This window comes from Hylobates moloch, unplaced genomic scaffold, assembly GCF_009828535.3.
Source record: "Hylobates moloch isolate HMO894 unplaced genomic scaffold, HMol_V3 SCAFFOLD_11, whole genome shotgun sequence".
In the NCBI taxonomy this organism is placed as follows: domain Eukaryota; kingdom Metazoa; phylum Chordata; class Mammalia; order Primates; family Hylobatidae; genus Hylobates; species Hylobates moloch.
The window spans coordinates 91946104-91961032 of NW_026652286.1; the positions used below are offsets into that span (position 1 = coordinate 91946104).

Below are 14929 nucleotides of genomic sequence, written 5' to 3' on the forward strand. Positions count from 1 at the left end.
AAGCCTTTGCACCTAGTTTGGGGATTCCTGGAGGGAGGCCTGCGCTCATTTATGGGCTGGAACTGAGGGAAATTGTTGGGGAACTGGTAACGTGTGTGAAGACAGACTGACACCTTTACAATCCCTCCACTTTCCCCCACCCCCAACACCATTGCCTAATCTGTCTTCCAGGGACTTGTCCCCAAGGAGTGACTCCAGCTCTCCTTTCCTCACTGCCTCCAAGTCGGCCCTTTGCCATCAACCCCCAGTCCTGAGTTCACCCCTGCACCTCCTCCGGCCCCCGCGCCGCAAGCGCTGCTCTCTCCTTTGCCGTCCTCGCCCCCTGCGGGCTGCCGGGCGACGCGGGCCCTTTAAGAACGGCGGGACCGGCGAGCAGTAGCTGGTAGGAGAGCGCAGTCGCCCCGCGGGCTCGGAGGACACGGCGTCCGGGACCAGGCTCTGGGAAGCGGGTGTGCACAGCCCAGCAGAGTCGGGGCGCGACCCCAACCGCCTCTCACCATCCTTGCCATCTCCTCCGAGCCGAGGGCCGGCCCTCCTGCCTCGCCTGCCCCTCCCCGGCCCCGCCCCGGCCCGGGCCGCCGGGACTGGGAGCCGGGACGCGGGTGCTGCAGCCTGAGGCAGGTAAGGGGAGCCCCGGCTCTCCGTCCCCGGTCCGTGGCAGCGCTGAGCATCCCGGCCCCGCACCGGCCCGGGGGCGCGTCAAGGTGACTAGGCATGCGGGAGATGGGGCGGGGGCTTGAGCCGCCGTGGGGCGCTTAGTTTTGAGTCCGGGTGGTGCGCCTGGCTTTGGGGACAGCCCGGGGCACGCGGGCCCGGGGGTGCTGGCGGGAGGGGCCGGCCTGGGCGTCGCGCCAAGGGATGGGGAGTGGGACGCAGCCGGAGGCCTGAAGCCTCCTCCTCTCCGCCTTCCCCTGGTCAGCCCTGCCCTCACCCTGCTACCCCGACCTCCTAGCAGGCAGCCTCCGCTGGCTGCCTCTTCTCCCCCGCCCCCTATCCCTTCAGTCCCCAGGGGCTGCTGGCCTGCGGGGTAAGGAGATTAGAAAAGCCGCGGGGAGGAAGGAGCGATTGAGGGCTTCAAGGGGACGGGCTGGGGCCAGGCTGGAGCTGGGCTGCCCGGGACTGAGCGTCTCCGTGCGGGGAGTGGGGGGCGGGGGCAAAGTGCGGGGCTAACAGTCGCGGATCTGCCCCGAGAAGGAGGTGGGGAGTGGGGGCGGGGGAAGCATTAGAACGCCAGGGAGCTTTGAGCGGGGCTCGGTGGTCTGCCCCAAACTGAGCAGGCCCTCTCCCTGCAGGCCGGTGGCGTGATGGCGGAGAAGGCGCTGGAGGCCGTGGGCTGTGGACTAGGGCCGGGGGCTGTGGCCATGACCGTGACGATGGAGGACGGGGCGGAACCCCCTGTGCTGACCACGCACCTGAAGAAGGTGGAGAACCACATCACTGAAGCCCAGCGCTTCTCCCACCTACCCAAGCGCTCAGCCGTGGACATCGAGTTCGTGGAGCTGTCCTATTCCGTGCGGGAGGGGCCCTGCTGGCGCAAAAGGGGTAGGGAACAGCCTAGTAGGGGGAGTCCGTGGGCCCTCTTTGAGTTGCCTTTCCAGAAGCATGAGGCCTGGGTGTCCCATGTTCGTCAAGTCCTGCACCAGTGGGCTCTGTGGAAACACTAAAATCTGGGCCCCAGCCCCTTGCTCACTGTGCACTGTTGGGGTGTAAGGATCTACGCTCCCTAACACCTGTGAGCACCATGGGATACTAGGTGCAATTGGTTATTGAAGCTTTATCTTCTAAAGAGATCCCGTGACCTCTGGTCCTTGAGTGGTCCTTGATGAGTTTTCCTTCTTTTGTTTATGGAGGATTCCTACCTATGAGGGCTGGTATGAAAAAGTAGGGGGCTGTGTCTGCAGGGTTGAGCAATATCCTTGGACCTAATTATAAAGACATTCTCATTCCTGTCATCTTATTCCATTCTTACCACAGTGCTCAGAAGCAGGGAAGGTGGCAGTTTGGCAGGATAGATGTCATCTCCATGTTACTAATAAGGAAACTGAGGCCCAGGGAAGTTGAGTAACTTGACCAATGTCACACAGCTAGTAAGTGGTAGAGCTGAGACCAGAAGCCTGGTTTCCCAGCTCTCCATGCATTGTTCTTTTCTATCTCTTCCCTGTACAGCAGTGCCATCACCTCCCCCTTCCCGCCCATGAGGACAGGTTCCTGTGAACCCTGACTAGCCCCTGCAGCCCCTACCCTGAGCAGCTTTAGCTGCTAGTAGGGAAGCTGAGGCTGTTTCCCAGAGCCTGGGTGTGGGCCAGGGGTGGGGCTGGGACATTGTTCTCAGAGGTTTAACAAATAGGTTTGGGGTGCTTCAGAGCAGGGCTGAGCATGATCTGCCTCTGCACTCTCCAAATCCTGACTCCCATGAGTGACCAAAAGGTCACATGGCTGAACCAATGGAAACTGAGGCATCTGGGCTTCTTGCCCAGTGTGCCCTGTCCCTAAGCAACCTCTTTTGGTCCTGAGACCAGCTCTGGGCAAAATGATGAGGCAGTTATTTCCTTAGCCCTCTCATTTCCTCATAATTTTAAGAAGAAACTAAGATTTTTTAAAAAATGTGTCTAGACGGGCAAGCCCTCCAGTTGCTTCCATGCACCAGCCACAGATTGATATCCCTCATCTGGCCCTTCCCTCCTTTTGACCTTGCCAGCCTCATTCTGCTCTACTGGCCATTTTGCCATTTATTTCATCTGCTGTCCCTTTCTCTGCCCCCTGCCCTCCCCTCGATGACTTCTGTTTTCCATTGAATCCCTCTCCCCTTCTCTAGAGGACAGAAAGCAATTAAGGGTAGGCAGAAAGGAAAGAAAGCAAGGGGGATGGAGAGAGGGGGAGTTCTACCTTTCCCAAGTAAGGATTTGTTATCATCTCCCCTAATTATGTATAGCATTTCTTATTTTTTCAAAACAGCTTCCTTTTAATTATTTTTAATAATCTCACTTAACATTCATAATAACCCTATAAGTCCTTGGGAATAGATATTACTATCCTTCCCTTATAGATGAGGAGTCAGAGGCCTTAAAGATTAAGTGACTTGACAAAATTGCAAAGAGAGCTACTGATGGCGGCAGAACTAGAATACCAGTGTCTCTCCAGCCCAAGGGCCTGGCTGGCCTCTTCTGTGCTGAGCAGTTGTGGGACATGGGTTCCTAGTCACTTATAAGCTGTGTGACCTTGGGCAGGCTGCGTACCCGCTCTTGGCCTTGCTTTTCTCATCTGTAAACAGGGATGATAAGAATACACAGACTTGTGTGAAGCTCAGCTGAGATGGTATCTGTGAGAGGCAAATGTAAGATGATTTTTCTGTTAGGCTTCAGTGTTCAACCAGCTACTGTAATTAATTGAGGGGAAGGTTCGTCGTTGCCAGTTTCTTCTCCTGCAAGAGATCACTTCCTGTGAGTGGCTCTGAAAGGCATATGCTGGAGTGCGCCACCAAATGTCTCTGATTGATGGCGAGAAGGACTGAGGCAGAGGGCTAGAGCCCACGGCTTCCCTCTCCCAGGAAAGAACTTGCTGTGTGACCCTGGGTGAGTCACTAGATGTCTCTGGGCCCCAGTTGCCTCACCCATGTTGTTAGAGAAACAATTGAAGCTTTGTAAACCATGGGTACCATCCAGGCAGTTGCTGTGATCAGGACCTGGCAGCGGGCAGGAGCTGCTCCCCTTTCTGACGGGAAGCATCCAGAGGGACAGCCAGGCCCAGAACACAGTCCTGGGTGTCGTGGAGGGAGGGTTAAATATGCCATCCCTTCACTGTCTCCACTAAGGACACTAAGGAGATGGAGTGGGGAGGGACTTGGGCTCTGTGGGGGCTAGAGGGGGCGGCAATGAGCAAGGTGCTGGGTAAGGGATTGGCATGTCCTCACCTATGAGGCAGGTCTGCCAGCATCGCAGGCAAGGCCCTCCTTGGTGGCTTCATCCTTCCCCTCCACTTGCATGTCTCACCAGGTCACTCCATGTAGGCTCTGCCCTCTGTTCCTTGGATTGTGAGTGTATATACACATACTTTTATATCACAGAGCTTTTCCTCCCAAAGACTAGAAGGCCTCTGCTTTCCCTTTGCCTTTTAGAATCCTGCTCATCCTTCAAGGCTTAGCTCAAATGCCACTTCTTCCATGAGGCCAGTCTTGATTTTTCCCTTTCCTCCCGACTCACATCAATTCCATTTTTTTGCATTCTCACAGCACATTTTTTGTACTTCTGTTATAACCCTAATTTTATTTTTCTTCATATTTTTTTGTTTGTCTATCTTACTTAGACTATGACCTTCTTGAATATAAAAAACTGTGTCTTCCTCAATTTTTATCCAGTGTTTGGTACAGAGCTTGGTATATAGTAGATATCAATAAGCATTTATCAAGTAGAATTAATAGTAAAATGTCACTTTTTAATGCATTCTATGTGCCAAGCACTGTGTCATGTGTTTTACATATATTATCTCATTGAATCTTCACAACAACCCTATGAGATAGGTACTATCATCCTCATTTTACAGATGAGGGACCTGGAGCTCAGAGAGGTTAAGCAACTTGCCCGAGGTCACACAGCTGGTAAGTGTGGAGCCAGAATTTGAACCCAGATCCACCTGACTCCAAACCGTGCTCTAAATGCATATGCTGCCTTCCAATGAATGAATGAAAGGTGAGATTTTACTGGGCCACATAGGGGCTAGAGAGACAAGCCTGGTAGGCAGAGAGAGCGCAAAGAAGACGGCTTTTTCTGAATTACGGAAAAGCTCTGAGAACTCACGCTCATGGAACAGACACTTACTGAACATCTACTACAGGCCAGACAGTCTGCTGAGATTACCAAGATAAGTGAGAACTGCCCCCAAGGAGCTCACTGACTAAGAGGCTGGGAGAGCGGGGCAAGTGACAGGCACATCAAGTAACAAACATGCTGGCATAGGAGAGGTGCTATGGAAACACAGAGGAGAGGCAGCCAGCTCGGGCTGCAGTAGTGGGAGTTTTCCTGGAGGGGGCGAGACAGTGGCCACTGTGATTACAGAAGAGGACCAGGGTCTTCTATAGCTTTGATCCCCTCTCCACGCCCATCCATGAGATGTGTGGATTTTCCCACGCCCTTCAGAAGAGGATTGTTGCCTCTGGTACTTTGATATTAGTGGTGGTCGTTTCTAGGGGGACAGGATGAGAGGGATGGGTTCCTGCCAGGGCTATAAGGTTGTTCCTCCATCCTAACCCAATCACACTGAGTAGGGACTACCTATTTCACTGATAGCCATGGCTGTTCCTAAGAATTTTGGGGGTACCTCTGTTCACTGCAGCCTGACCAAAAATTCCTCCCCACCTCACTGCAGGTTATAAGACCCTTCTCAAGTGCCTCTCAGGTAAATTCTGCCGCCGGGAGCTGATTGGCATCATGGGCCCCTCAGGGGCTGGCAAGTCTACATTCATGAACATCTTGGCAGGATACAGGTAAGGATGAGACCGGGGTGGAATGGAGGCAGGACTCAGGAAGAAGTATCCCTCGGGGAACACAGAAGGTATTCTGAAGTGGCATTGACCCCCATCCTCAACCCACATCCCTGCAGGGAGTCTGGAATGAAAGGGCAGATCCTGGTTAATGGGAGGCCACGAGAGCTGAGGACCTTCCGCAAGATGTCCTGCTACATCATGCAAGATGACATGCTGCTGCCGCACCTCACAGTGTTGGAAGCCATGATGGTGAGGGCTGGATAGTCACCCCTCCTCCCAGCAACCCCCTCTGTCTGCTGTCACCACCTTCACCATTGGCGGAGAGTTCAAGGCAGAGCTCCCTCCCATACATACTTTTCTCGCTTACTCTCTGGGCCCCAGGTCTCTGCTAACCTGAAGCTGAGTGAGAAGCAGGAGGTGAAGAAGGAGCTGGTGAGTGGGGGAGGGAGGCAGTGGGACCACTCCCTTTTGTGGTGCTGCTGAGCTCAAGGCCCCCAGCTGGGGGTGGGAGAGTGGTGGCCTAGGCCGAGACAATGGACTTAAGGGAGATGCTTTTTGAAGCTGGGGTGGTGCCTGGGGGAAGCAGAGACTCTGAAGCTGACCTGGCATGGGTGGGGTGGGGCCAGGTGACAGAGATCCTGACGGCACTGGGCCTGATGTCATGCTCCCATACGAGGACAGCCCTACTCTCTGGCGGGCAGAGGAAGCGTCTGGCCATCGCCCTGGAGCTGGTCAACAACCCGCCTGTCATGTTCTTTGATGAGCCCACCAGGTAGTTCTCTCCACCCTTTCCCACCAGGATACCCCTCTCCTCTCGGCCCTGAGCCAGGGCTGGAGGCTGTGTCTTCTCCATGATCCAGAGCCTCTGTTCACAGCCTCCTGGGGCCAAGATAAGGGCTTCTTCCTCATCTCCACCCTTGCCAATTCTGTTGCTGTGAGCGGCCCCATCCTTCGCCCGGGCAGAGATCTAGATGTCCTCCTTGATTGACACCTCCCTCTCCAGTCACCCTCAGCCATCAGTCACCAAGTCCTGTTGATTCTGCCTCCTTTTGATATCTCTCAGATTTGCCCTGCCGCATCTCTAATGTTGATGTTAAGTTTAGGACAGCAATAGATTCTTATCTCCTTGTCTCCGGTGTCTCCCAGTCAATCCTTTCTCCAAACTGCAGCTAGAGTGAACTTTATTTTTTTAAGATGGAGTCTCGCTCTGTCGCCCAGGCTGGAGTGCAGTGGCACGATCTCGGCTCACTGCAACCTCTGACTCCTGGGTTCAAGCGATTCTCCTGCCTCAGCCTCTCGAGTAGCTGGAATTACAGGCACATACCACCATGCCCGGCTAATTTTTGTATTTTTAGTAGAGATGGGGTTTCACCATGTTGGTCAGGCTGGTCTTGAACTTCTGACCTTGTGATCCACCTGCCTTGTCCTCCCAAAGTGTTGGGATTACAGGTGTGAGCCACCGTGCCCGTCCAGAGTGAACTTTCTAAAGACAAATCTGCAGTGCTCACTCCCCTGCTTAAAACATGCAGTGTTTCCTTTCCGACTTGTCCTCGAAATAAAGTCAGGTGACTTACAAGGGCCTGGTCTGAACCTACTTCTCCAGCCTCATGTCATGTACTTTATGCTCTAATAATACTGAGTTGCTTATAATTCCCTGGTCAAGCCACGTGTTTCATGCCTCTAAGCTTTGCCCATGCTGTGTCTTCTGCTGGAATGCCCTTCACCACTGTGCCTCCCCTCTCCCCTTCACCTGCTTAGCTCTTACTCCTGGGCTTGCTCAGGAACCTTCTCTGACTACCCTCCAACACCTGCTACAGCTGAGCTGAATCCGCCCCCTCTTTCACCCAGTGTTGCTACAGCACTTTCCACATTACCCAAAATCATCTGTGTGCTTGTCTCTCTCTCCTTCTAGACCAGAGTCTATGTCTTATTTATGCATCATTGTAATCCCAGTGCCTGGCATACAACAGGTCCTCAATATATGCTTATTAAACTGAACAGTGCTCTTGGCTTCTGGGTATCCCTCCAAGTGCCTGAACCATAAAGGATACAGATGCGACCAGAGTGCCCTCTTCCTGCCAGCTTCATCCCCTTCACAGCAGCTGCCCCACCCCAGACACTCCCTTCTTTTGGCCTCACCCACCTCACGTGGCCCCCTGGTGGCCTCTCTCTGGACAGTGGTCTGGATAGTGCCTCTTGTTTCCAAGTGGTGTCCCTCATGAAGTCCCTGGCACAGGGGGGCCGTACCATCATCTGCACCATCCACCAGCCCAGTGCCAAGCTCTTTGAGATGTTTGACAAGGTGAGTGTCTCCAGGCCTCAAGGAGGATTGGCCTGAGATGGAGGGATGGAAGGGGGTCAGTAGGGGTGCCTGGCCCGCTGTTCCTTCCTTACCCTTCTCTTTCTGCTGCAGCTCTACATCCTGAGCCAGGGTCAGTGCATCTTCAAAGGCGTGGTCACCAACCTGATCCCCTATCTAAAGGGACTCGGCTTGCATTGCCCCACCTACCACAACCCGGCTGACTTCAGTGAGTGGGGGTCTGTCGGTAGGGGCTGGGAAACAGCAGCGGGCCGAACCTGGGGGCTCTGGTCTTGCACTTAGGCCTTCTAGGGGTAGAGATCTCACCATCGCCTGCCTTCCCCACACACCCAAGGCGGGACTGACTTGCCCTTGGGAAGTGAGTATGAATCTAAACTGAGCTCTCCACTTTGTGTCCCCAGTCATCGAGGTGGCCTCTGGCGAGTATGGAGACCTGAACCCCATGTTGTTCAGGGCTGTGCAGAATGGGCTGTGCGCCATGGCTGAGAAGAAGAGCAGCCCTGAGAAGAACGAGGTCCCTGCCCCCTGCCCCCCTTGTCCTCCAGTGAGTAGGGGTGGAGAGGGCAGAGAGGGCATAGTTGGGGAGGGGAGACTGGACCGTGGACAGTGGCCCTGCCAAAGAGGCTGTTCCCCGGAGGCATCGCAACCATTGGGTGCTAGGAAGAACCTAGGACTTGGAATCGACCTACTGTGAACAGCACTGTGACCTTAGGCACATTATTTAACCTCCCTGAGCTCCGGTTTCCTCATTCACATATTCATTCGGCAAGTTCTTGTTGAGCAGCTACAGTGTGCTGTCCTTGGTCCTGGCATAGTGCCCATCTGGTAAGCAAGATCAACATGGTCCCCAGCTTAGTGGCCAGTGTGGCTTACTGTTCTCTCTAACTTAGAGATGGTGATACTTACCTCACAGGGTGATTGGGAGGACTAATTAGATAATCACATAAAGCTCTTAGCACTGTAGCTGGTACAGCAGGCGTCTTCCCAGTGCTAGTTCTCTTCCTTAAATGAGACACTATAACCCCTGAAAACCAGATTGGTTAGTTTTTGTTGTTATTGTTGTCATTATCATTAGTATAAAATAACATTACTGTAAAATTGGTGGCAAAAAGGAATTATACCCGGCCGGATGCAGTGGCTCACGCCTGTAATCCCAGCACTTTGGGAGGCCGAGGCGGGTGGGTCAGGAGATGGAGACCATCCTGGCTAACACGGTGAAACCCCATCTCTACTAAAAATACAAAAATTAGCCGAGCGTGGTGGCGGGTGCCTGTAGTCCCAGCTACTCGGGAGGCTGAGGCAGGAGAATGGCGTGAACCAGGGAGGCGGAGCTTGCAGTGAGCTGAGATCGCACCACTGCACTCCCGCCTGGGCAACAGAGCGAGACTCTGTCTCAAAAAAAAAAAAAAAAAGCCAAAACAAAACGAAAAAGGAATTATACCCTTAGAGTTAATGTGTTTTGATGGATTAAAAAAGTAACCAATCTATTATTAGCCACCACGGGTGTCCATCACTTTCTTTCCATCTCCTCCCTCCCAAGTTTTTGCCCCCTCTTCTTGTCTGAATCTTGCTCTGATTCATACCCCTAAGCTTAGCTTTCAGGTACACAACTTAATGGTGGAAGATTCTCTGTAGACTTGGAGGACCCTTGCCCTGGAGAAGAGCTCTGAGGTTTTTCATTCACTGAGCTGGGTGTTCTGTGGGTGAATGGGGTAGGCTCACCTGATCCCGGTCCAATTTCTTCTTCCCAGGAAGTGGATCCCATTGAAAGCCACACCTTTGCCACCAGCACCCTCACACAGTTCTGCATCCTCTTCAAGAGGACCTTCCTGTCCATCCTCAGGGACACGGTGAGGCGTCAGGCTTGGGGAGAGGAGGCTGGTACAGGCCTGACCTTTTGGGCTGTAGGATCCCAGCAGCGGAGATGCGAATGGGGACCCTCCCTCACAGCCCTGCAATGTGCCTATGGGTCTCTGTGCCTGTGAGGGCAGCTCTGAGTTCCTACTCCAAGCCTACTCTGTGGCTTGCCCTGGCCTGTAACACATCCCTTTCCTGGTGATGACCCCTCCCAAGGTCCTGACTCACCTACGGTTCATGTCCCACGTGGTTATTGGCGTGCTCATCGGCCTCCTCTACCTGCATATTGGCGACGATGCCAGCAAGGTCTTCAACAACACCGGCTGCCTCTTCTTCTCCATGCTGTTCCTCATGTTCGCCGCCCTCATGCCAACTGTGCTCACCTGTGAGCTGAGCTGCCCTGGGCATGGGGCAAGGGCATGGGTGCTGGGGCTTGGGGCAGGGGCCAGGGTGTCAGCCGGGTGTGCCTAAGCAGCCTGTGTCCTCAGTCCCCTTAGAGATGGCGGTCTTCATGAGGGAGCACCTCAACTACTGGTACAGCCTCAAAGCATATTACCTGGCCAAGACCATGGCTGACGTGCCCTTTCAGGTGGGCCTCTTCCTCCCACCTGCCCACTGCCTCCATCTTGTCTTGCTCCTTCTATCCTTGCTTTCTTGCCTCCCTCAAACTTGTCACTTTCCTTCCTTTGCTGTCCTTCTACTCACTTAGCAAATAGATGGTGAGTACCTGTCATAGTCCAGGTTCTGTACCAGGCCCTCGGGATATAGCAATGAACTAGACTGATGTAGTCTTGACCACGTGGAACTTATGTTTTAGTGACGACAACTGACAACAAACAAAAAATGATGAAAATAACCCTATAGGGCCGGGCGCAGTGGCTTGCACCTGTAATCCCAGCACTTTGGGAGGCCGAGGCTGGAGGATCAATTGAACTCAGGAGTTTGAGACCAGCCTGGGCAACATGGTGAAATCCCGTCTCTACTAAAAATATAAACATTAGCCAGGCGTGGTGTTGTGCACCTGTAGTCTCAGCTACTGGGGGCAATAACCCTACAAATGACTCTGTAACTCTTATTAGGGGCGGTAGAAAATGGTGTACTCTCTGGCTCTTACTGCCACTTGCTACCTGCAAGATCTTGGGCAAATCACTCTCTTTGCTAAAGTGTCCCCATCTATAAAATGGAATGACAGTAGTATCTACCTCAGGATTGTTAGAATTGAATGAGTTAATGTATATAAAGTACTTAGAATAGTGCTTGGAGCATACGAAGCGCCCAACAAATGTTAGCTGGTTGTTGTTACCTCCAATGCCACCCTGTTCCAAGCATCAGGGCCACCAGTAATCCATAGGGCACATCTGTGCAAATTAGAAAAAGGTGCCCCTTCCTCAGGGTGGACACCGTAACAGGATGCTTGGCTTAATAAGAAGAGCACAAGCTGGACCTTTGGCCTCTGGTTGGCTCTTGGTTGGATGCCCTTGAGCAGTCGATGACTGTACTTAGTAGGCTCAGACCCTGCCCCCTAGGAGTTGGTAGCTCATGGGGGAACAAAATGGCTCTCCTATGGAGAGTTAATTAATTAACAATATAATGAATAAGCTGGTCCAGGTGGGAAGGACTTTAGGCGCTCAGGGAAGAGAAAAGTCACCGTGCCTGAAGCAGTCAGGGTGGACCCAATGGAAGACGTGAGACGAGATAAGTGACAGTCATATGGCCAGGGAGGAAGGGGACGTGTATCAATCTGGGGGACAGCTTGAACAAGAGTGTGGAGGCAGGATGGGCACCCTGGGAATAGGTATTCTAGAGGCCCAGGCTTGGGTGGAGTGGAGGTCTTGGCTGCTGCGCCCCTGGCTTGAAGTCCACTGCCCAGCCCGTGCCCACTCCCCAGGTGGTGTGTCCGGTGGTGTACTGCAGCATTGTGTACTGGATGACGGGCCAGCCCGCTGAGACCAGCCGCTTCCTGCTCTTCTCAGCCCTGGCCACCGCCACTGCCTTGGTGGCCCAATCTTTGGGGCTGCTGATCGGAGCTGCTTCCAACTCCCTACAGGTGGGAGGGCTGGCAGTTGGGAATTCCCAAGGGGATGAGGTCTTGTGGGAGGAAGCAGGGCCTGGTGCAAGGGGTAGGGTGGAGCTCTAGGAAAGCTAGGTTTGTCCTGGTCACCCCTATGACGGCTTGGCCCCCTCCCCTCCCCTCTAGGTGGCCACTTTTGTGGGCCCAGTTACCGCCATCCCTGTCCTCTTGTTCTCCGGCTTCTTTGTCAGCTTCAAGACCATCCCCACTTACCTGCAATGGAGCTCCTATCTCTCCTATGTCAGGTCAGTACCCCTGCCCTCCTCGTTGGCCTCTGCTCTTCCCTGGAGGAGTCCATACCCAGGGCTTCCTGGGTTGTGCCAAGTCTGCTGCCTGCCCCAATTATCCTTTGGGCAGGGGCACCCTGGCTGCACCCCAGGGATGACAGCATTGCAGCTGGGCTCTGGCAGTTTTCTCAGAGAGCAGGGACCCTGTGTGCTGTGTCCTATCTGATATCCCTGCCTGCCTAGGTATGGCTTTGAGGGTGTGATCCTGACGATCTATGGCATGGAGCGAGGAGACCTGACATGTTTAGAGGAACGCTGCCCGTTCCGGGAGCCACAGAGCATCCTCCGAGCGCTGGATGTGGAGGATGCCAAGCTCTACATGGACTTCCTGGTCTTGGGCATCTTCTTCCTAGCCCTGCGGCTGCTGGCCTACCTTGTGCTCCGTTACCGGGTCAAGTCAGAGAGATAGAGGCTTGCCCCAGCTTGTACCCCAGCCCCTGCAGCAGGAAACCCCCAGCCCCAGCCCTTTGGGACTGTTTTAACCTTATAGACTTGGGCACTGGTTCCTGGTGGGGCTACCCTCTCCTCCCTTGGCTCCTCCACAGGCTGGCTGTCGGACTGTGCTCCCAGCCTGGGCTCTGGGAGTGGGGGCTCCAGCACTCCCCACCATGCCCAGGAATCTTCCCAAGTTGATGCAGTTTGTAGCTTCCTCCCTACTCTCTCCAACACCTGCATGCAAAGACCACTGGGAGGCTGCTCCCTCCTTCCTGCCCATGGCACCCTCCTCTGCTGTCTGCCTGGGAGCCCCAGGCTCTCTAGGCCCCACTTACAACTGACCAAAGTGGCCCCCTCTGGGGGTCCCCACCACACAAGTGTTTGTAAACTGGGCTGCTACAAGGTTGGAGTTCCAGGGCTGGGCCCTGGTGGAGTCCTCTGGAAGTCCCATTATGGATGTTGAAATGGACAGGGAAGGACTCTGGAAGTCTCTTCCTCCTCCTCCTCTTCTCCCCACCCCTAGACCCTGGCTGACTTGGACAATCTGCCAGGACAGAAGCTGGGTTTTCTGTCTAAGTCACCACTCCCAATCCTGGGGATTGGAGAGGCCTGGGGCTGTGGGATGCCCTGTCCCTCTCCCCATCCTTTTGGTGGGGGTAGGGCCTGGTGGCACCTGTGCAATAATGTCTGTGTTTCTCTCCCACCTGCCACTGGAACTGGAGAATGCACTTTATTCTGGGGGGGTGAGTGGGGGAAGACCCAACCCTCCTTTCTCGCTGCCCCTGACGCATGCATGGTCTCGTGATGCTCCCTCCCTCTCCAGAGTGACAGGCACATACATGCGAACAGGCTGTCTCAGCCCTACACACTTGCCATCCCCTACAGTGCAGAGGAAGAGTGATGGTGGCATGCTGGTGGTGGCAAGTGCTGGTGGGAGGACAGTGCCAACCTCCTCCTGGGGATCCCATGTTGGAGACTCTAAGGATAAGGCTGGTGCTGCCCAGGGTGTCTACAGGACCTGCAGGTGTCTACCCCCAAGTCTTCCCTCCTCCCAAGCCAGGGGTGGCACAGGGCACTAGATCCCTGGAGTTCAGGACCCAACACAAGCACAAGCACGGGCATAAGTTGGCCTTGGCCACTGCCACCCATGGCCCTCCTTTTGTGCTCCATACTGGCATCTTCACTCCCCTACCCCTTCCCCAGCCACTGCTGCTCATTCAAACTCCTGTCCATGTCCCTTCACTGTTCCTATCAGCAGGTGGCCCCTGGGCTTCAGAACATCCTGCCCTGGGCACCAGGTGGCAGACACTCAGAGCATGTCTGGCTTTCCTGGTGGGTCCAGGCTCATTCTGCTTCTGATTTCCCCTCCCCCAGGGCTCATTTTCCCCCTTTTTCCTGTACACATCCCTGTCTACCTCCTCTCACCCTGCCACAGATTCTTCCTATCACACAGAGATGCCAGTTGTATTTGTGGGATTTCACCCATTATTAATAAAACCTATATTTATACAGTATGCAATGTGTAAATGTGTGTGGATCTGCCACCTGGTACTGTGCCCTGCAAGGGGGTCTTCAAAGCATTTGGCAAGATGCCTGTAGGCTGTAGGGAGTCTGTGGCAGGGGATGATAGGTCCTAGGTACCTGTCAAGCTAGTGAACATGTAGCTTAAGAAATATTTGTGTCGCCAGGCATGGTGGCTCACGCCTGTAATCCCAGCACTTCGGGAGGCTGAGGCAGGTGGATCACGAGGTCAGGAGATCGAGACCATCCTGGCTAACATGGTGAAACCCCATCTCTACTACAAATACAAAAAATTAGCCGGGCGTGGTGACGGGCGCCTGTAGTCCCAGCTACTCGGGAGGCTGAGGCAGGAAAATGGCGTGAACCCGGGAGGCAGAGGTTGCAGTGAGCCGAGATGGCACCACTGCACTCCAGCCTGGGCGACAGAGCGAGACTCCGTCTCAAAAAAAAAAAAAAAAAAAAAAGAAATATTTGCGTCATGCTTTCACATTCATCATCTCAAGGGAGTCCCATGCTGACCCTGCACCATCCTTCATGACATCCCGTTTTGTAGATGAGAGAACTGAGACTTGGGTTAAGTAACCTGCCCAAGGGCCCTCAACGAATGGAGGAGGAGCCAGGCCTGGAGACCAGGTCTTCTACCTCCATAGTCCTCTTTCTTGGCATTGGTCAATGACACTTGTTCATGGTGGATCCACATGCTGAGTGGGGGAGCTGCGTGTCTGTTGCATGGGCGAGTTCTTGTCCAAATGATGCCTGCCTCTGTCTTCAGGACTCACTGGGCCCTGGGTGTGCCTGCAGGGGTGGGGTGTGTTACTGGTTATGGAGGGCAGTGAGAAGCAGGAAAGACCCTGGAGCCCCATCCCTAGGATGGGAGTGGTGGGGACCTCACTGGACTTACTCGCCTTTCCCCTTTGCTTCTCCTATTCTTTCCACTCGGCTACCCTTACCGGGGCTGA

The 14929-nt window shown here is 54.1% G+C and overlaps 1 protein-coding gene across 5 annotated transcripts; it reads left to right on the top strand.

Annotated features, from left to right (window-relative positions):
• Positions 1-386: 386 nt before the first annotated feature.
• Positions 387-13976, top strand: ABCG4 (ATP binding cassette subfamily G member 4). 5 transcript variants are annotated; one of them, XM_032167684.2, is made up of 15 exons: positions 387-704; positions 1293-1542; positions 5362-5479; positions 5596-5728; positions 5861-5911; positions 6106-6251; positions 7658-7781; positions 7893-8007; positions 8201-8343; positions 9551-9649; positions 9873-10041; positions 10145-10245; positions 11545-11703; positions 11854-11972; positions 12198-13976. In XM_032167684.2, the coding sequence occupies exons 2-15, from the start codon at positions 1305-1307 to the stop codon at positions 12421-12423; spliced, it is 1941 nt and encodes a 646-aa protein (XP_032023575.1). In that variant the 5' UTR covers positions 387-704; positions 1293-1304; the 3' UTR covers positions 12424-13976. The 5 variants fall into 5 exon arrangements, with proteins under 5 accessions (XP_032023575.1, XP_032023576.1, XP_032023577.1 ...); XM_032167685.1 differs by having other exon boundaries at positions 387-621; XM_058446893.1 differs by lacking the exon at positions 387-704 and adding an exon at positions 4540-4594 and having other exon boundaries at positions 1433-1542.
• The last annotated feature ends 953 nt before the right edge of the window (positions 13977-14929 follow it).